Source organism: Arachis ipaensis, chromosome B09, assembly GCF_000816755.2.
Source record: "Arachis ipaensis cultivar K30076 chromosome B09, Araip1.1, whole genome shotgun sequence".
NCBI lineage: Eukaryota > Viridiplantae > Streptophyta > Magnoliopsida > Fabales > Fabaceae > Arachis > Arachis ipaensis.
Window position 1 is genome coordinate 4861250 of NC_029793.2, and position 5405 is coordinate 4866654.

The following is a 5405-nucleotide window of genomic DNA, read 5'->3' on the forward strand; positions in this document are numbered from 1 at the left end:
AAGGGACTTTTTTTCTTTTCCTTTTTGGACTGGAAGAATATTAAGAGATACATGCATCAAATAGTATAATTCGTTTTTTTTTCTATCTAAACTTTATTTAAGGGTGTGGCTTTTCTCTTTTTTTTTTGGACATGAAAATTTTTAGCTTGTGGGCTTTTTGTATCAAGATAACTAGCTTTGAACTTAAAGCTAACTAGCTTTATTATGTTCTTATTTTACAAGATGGACCATGATATTTACAAGTTTAATTTTAGAGTTTAGAATTTTTTTTATTTGTTTCTCATTATATTTCTCAACTGTAAATTAAGGATTAATCTGTTATAATACTAAATTTTATTTAAAAATTTGTTATTAATCAATGAATTGCTACATATAACAGATAGAATTCAAACCTCCAATACCTAGTAAGTGAATTAGTGAGTCACTATAATACTTATCCAACTTAGTTGAATTCATATTTATTTTATTTGGAGCAATGGTGTATATAAGTACCCACTTAAGCCCACAACACTACAACAGGGTAATAAAGACCAAACATTTCCTCATGACCCAAAAAGTACAACAAAAAAATTCCCCCCAATAGGGATTGGCTTAAGCGGGCACTTATATATTATAATTTTCTCAAAAAGCAAAATACATAATTAAATATATAAAGAAATTTGTATATGGTTTTGATGAGATATGAAAATATTTTTTGGGACTAACATCTGAAATGAATATATAGTTAATATTTTTAAAAACTGTATTTTACCATCTTATATTCTTATTGCACTTATATGCAGTGTTGTAAAAATCGGATCGGACCGACTAATTCGACCGAAAAATCGATGAATCGGATCTTAAATCGATTTGGTCCGCTAATTAGACTGCACAAGGATGAGAACCGGTATGAACCGGTCAAATTCGTAATAAATCGGTAAAATCGGTCAAACTTGGTAAACCGGTCCAACCGAACCGCTGGTAATTAAAATTTTGCAAAATGAGTGAAGTGGGGTTCGAACCCTGTCCTCAATAAAAAAAAGGCATGTCACAACCACCAGACTATCACAGTTCTAATTATCATGTTTACAAATTAATATATATATATATATCTTTTATCAAATATATTTACTTCTATTTAATTTATTTTAATTTTAGTTATAAACTCATTTATTTTCAAATTGATTATATTTTTATTTAATAATAATTATAAATTAACTAATTTTTTCTTTTTATAATTATATAATATCTATTAATATTATTTTTTAATAAATATTTGTAGTATATAATAGTATAATAGATATAAACTAATTAATAATCATGTCATCATATATATATATATATAATATAATATTCTCAATAATTGGTCATAAAGATTGTATCTTTTCTCCTTTTGTTAATTTGGACCCGCTTTGATTCTTTCCAAGATCTTCAAAACTTTGCTTCTGGTGGTGAATATGTATGTTCAAAACGATTAATTAGCTCTAAACCAAAGATCACATGAAAAATCATAGTCTAGTAATTATGACCTTTGTCTTGTAATAGGTGTATTCATCAGATTCTAAATTTGGTTGAGATCAATAAAAACTTTTAATGTTGAGGGCGTGAGTATCTTATATTGTGTCCGTGAGTATTGCGAATTTGCGATATTATAATATTTAAGGTAGCGTTTAGTGGAGAGATAGAGATGAAAAGATTGAGACTGAGAGATAGAGACTAAAAGATAAATGAAATAAATTTTAGTATTTTATTTGGTGTAAAGTGGGAGACAAAAATTGAAATAAGAATGAAATTATAATTTAATTTGTACAAAAGGATAAATTTGGAATTAATTAATTAAAATGAAGGTATTTTAGGTATAAAATGTTATTAAAGTTTTAGTCTTTATCTCTAAAAATTTTAGTTCTCTGTGTCCCCACTTTTTAGAAATACTAAAATACTAAAATTTTAGAGGATAGAAACAGAAATTTTAGTACCAATTTCTGAACCAACAAACATAATATTGAGTCTGAGTCTCTGTCTCAGTATCTCAAAACAAACGTTATCTAAGAGTTATAAGATATTCAATTTACCCTTCTAAAAAAAATTCTAAACCAAAGATTTAATTTTAATAATTACATAACAAATAATTGCTAGTATAAAAAAAATTAAATTCTATACACTGATTTAGATTGTTAATAAAGATAATGCTAATTTAATTATTTATTTTCACCTCTCTGTGTATGTTTAGTGTCCATGAAAACTTTTTTTCCCCTCTTTTATACAAGTACTTATCATCATTTGTTACCTTTTATTGAATTTTGAGATATTGTTTTTATAAAAAAAAACAAAGACAAATAAAGTCCTGTAGGAAGACAGGAAAAAGAAAAAGAGAAAATTAAATAAATATATCTACCAAAATTCATGTGAGCATGATATGAGAGATGTGTTTTTTTCAAGAAGATCGATGAATAACTCCAATCTTAGACGTCATAATTATTATAACATTTATTTACACTACACATTCACATATTAAATATTAAGAGTTTATATTTATTATTAATCTCAACCAAATTTTAAATTCAAATATATTTATTACAAGGCAAAAATTATAATCATTATACTAAGGCTTTACGTACACATAAAGAGTTTAGAGAAAATTCCACTCTTTTGAGAGATGCTAAAATAACATTTTTCTCTCCTCTATTTTATAAATGTACATTTTCTTCCCTTCTAACTTTTAAAAAACCTCATCTTTAATCCATTTTAAATTTTTTATGTTAACTAATATTAATTTTATTCATTTTTTAAGAAAAAATAAATTATTTTTTGAAAAAATATCCATTAGCAAAAATTTTATTTTTTATCATTAAATTTTACTTACCAAAATATTCTTTAATAAATTATTTTTATTATTTACAAAATTTTAATTTTATTTCTTGGTACTCTATAGACATCAGTCCAAAAAGAAAAAAGAAACAACATTTCAATTGAAAGAATTTTTGTTTTTAACCTCCCAAATTTCCAGCCAGCCCAATCCATGTACCTACCAAAAACGCCCATATGTAGCAATACAAAAACAGCCAAATTGTTATAATAGTTAAAAAGCTATAACCATCTCAATTAACATAAATTTTGTATTATAGGAAAATTTTCAAGTGTACTGTCATACCGGTATTTCAGTGATTTTTAACCGTTGATCTTAATTATAAAAAATATATATAATATATATAATTAAGATCAACGGTTAAAAATCACTGATACACCGGTACGACGGTACATTCGAAAATCTTCCTGTGTTATAACTACCTGACATCTCATACCTACCATTCTGCAACTCAACTGCTTCCACTGACTTTCTATCTCCTCATGTCACTTTAAAGCAACACGTGCTAATCTAATACTCTATCCAACTCATTTCAGCACTGCTAAAGTTTTTAAGCACTATAGTATTACCCAATAATAAATACTGATTGGACATCAATATTTTTTAATAATTAAATACGTGTTTTTTTGTTTTGTTAATTAAAAAAAAATTAAATACACAATTAATTAGTAACAATCATATTTTTATAGGAATATTAAAAGTGTTTGATATATGAATAGTATTTTTTAAATCATAATTAATTTACTTATAAATTATTTATAATGCGAGTGACCCAACAATATCAGATAGACTTAGGGCCGTTAAAATGGGTTAAACCCATTGAATCAGCCCGTTTATTCATTTAAATGAATAAATGAGTAGATTTTGCCTCTAAAATTAAGTCCGTTTAAATTTCGGGTTAAACAGGCTGAACCCGATTAACTTGAAAAAATGACGGGTTAAACGAGCTAGCCTGCGGGATAAATTGGTGGCCCGTTTAATTTTTTTTACATTTTTTTCAAAAAAAGCAACACTTTTTAGCCAATATTTCTTTCGATCCGACCCGAAAATCTGACCCATCAACTAAAAAATTATTATTTATAAAAGTTTTTGACCTAAAAGTGATATTTTTTGTCAAAATATTTTTCAAAAAATAAAATTAAATAATAAACGGGCTAATCCATTTAAGATTTAACTCATCCTGACCATAAACAGTCCGGACTAAAAAATTTTGACCCACCAATAAAGCAGGCTTAAACATACCAGCTCATTTAACCCACGAGCTTAACGGGTCGGGCTTAGATTGGCCGAATTAACCCATTTAACAGCCCTAAATAAACCTCTGATATTATATTACAATTGAGATAGATCTAATTCAACTTCAAAATTAATTCATAAAGTAAGAGATATTTTACGCTTATAAATTATTCAAAGATTATATCTTTAAGAGATATGAAATTTGTGATAGTAGTCTTACCATAAATCATCACAAGAACCATGAACAATTATTATTATAAACAAAGTTAAAATGCTTACTTGACAATCAAAGTGTGAAAAATGGTGTAGCCAGCATTTTTGAGGTTCCTAAGAGTAATATCTCTTTGGGACTGTGGCCTTCCAGTTAAGAACACAACCTTAAATCCAAGACGCAACAATCTTTTGTAGAGTTTAAGACTCTCTGGAAGTGGAGGTGCGGTTCCAAGATCAACCCATTCATTGAATGACGTTGCGTTATATTTTTCTACCCTACAAAACAAAATTAATAGACAAATAATTAAAGTTGTATATGCTATATAGATTTGAAATCAGTTATACGTTGTATATGGATTTGATAATATCTGCATATTTGCGGTAATTATTCGCATCCGATCCAAATTTTGCGAATATATATTATTCCATCTGCAGAGTTAGATCAGATCAGATCCGATCCGTACTATGGTATGATCGGATTGTAGATTTGGTAGTGATATCTGCAGATCCAATCCGCAAATCCATATATCCGCATGTTTCATATAATATAAATAGCATAGTTTAAGAAAGTAAATTCTAATGTGATATAAATTTTAGTGTGTTGTTTTATGATATCTTTTTTTAATTTTTTATGTTGTATTTCAATTTAGAATAATTAAACTTAAATCTTGGGTTATTTTTTTTTTGTTATTCAAAAGAATTTTTATTGATAATATTTTAGGAATAAATAGGCTTAAACAGGTGAAAAATGAATTTTTTAAACATTTTTTTGTAAAAATAGTCAAACGGGATCTTGTAACAGTTTTTTTGAATATGTGGATAGATATACTCCGATCCGATCCGACTTGTAAAAAATGCAGATATCGTATCCAATAAGTGTATGCATATTAAATAAAATTTTAGGCCATATTCAATACGAGTGCAGTCCTAGTCAGTTATGTACATTTTTTTTTAATGTTTCACTACAAGAACCGTCGGATCCAACTCCAATTTACTATTAATGTTGTATATATACACATTCTCTTAAAAAAAATTGTTGAAACACTTAAAAAAATTGTTAATAAACAACTTTTTGGTTGTCTAATTAAAATTAGGATTTTGTTAACTTATT

The 5405-nt window shown here is 26.7% G+C and overlaps 1 protein-coding gene across 1 annotated transcript in view; it reads right to left on the minus strand.

The window, feature by feature from the left end:
- Nucleotides 4361-5405, minus strand: part of LOC107617741 (stem 28 kDa glycoprotein) — a gene marked incomplete at its 3' end in the record, with an annotated part of 2069 nt that continues 1024 nt past the window's right edge. Inside the window, 1 exon segment of the mRNA XM_016319584.2 lies at nucleotides 4361-4570. Within this exon segment, the coding sequence (XP_016175070.1) occupies nucleotides 4361-4570 (210 nt within the window).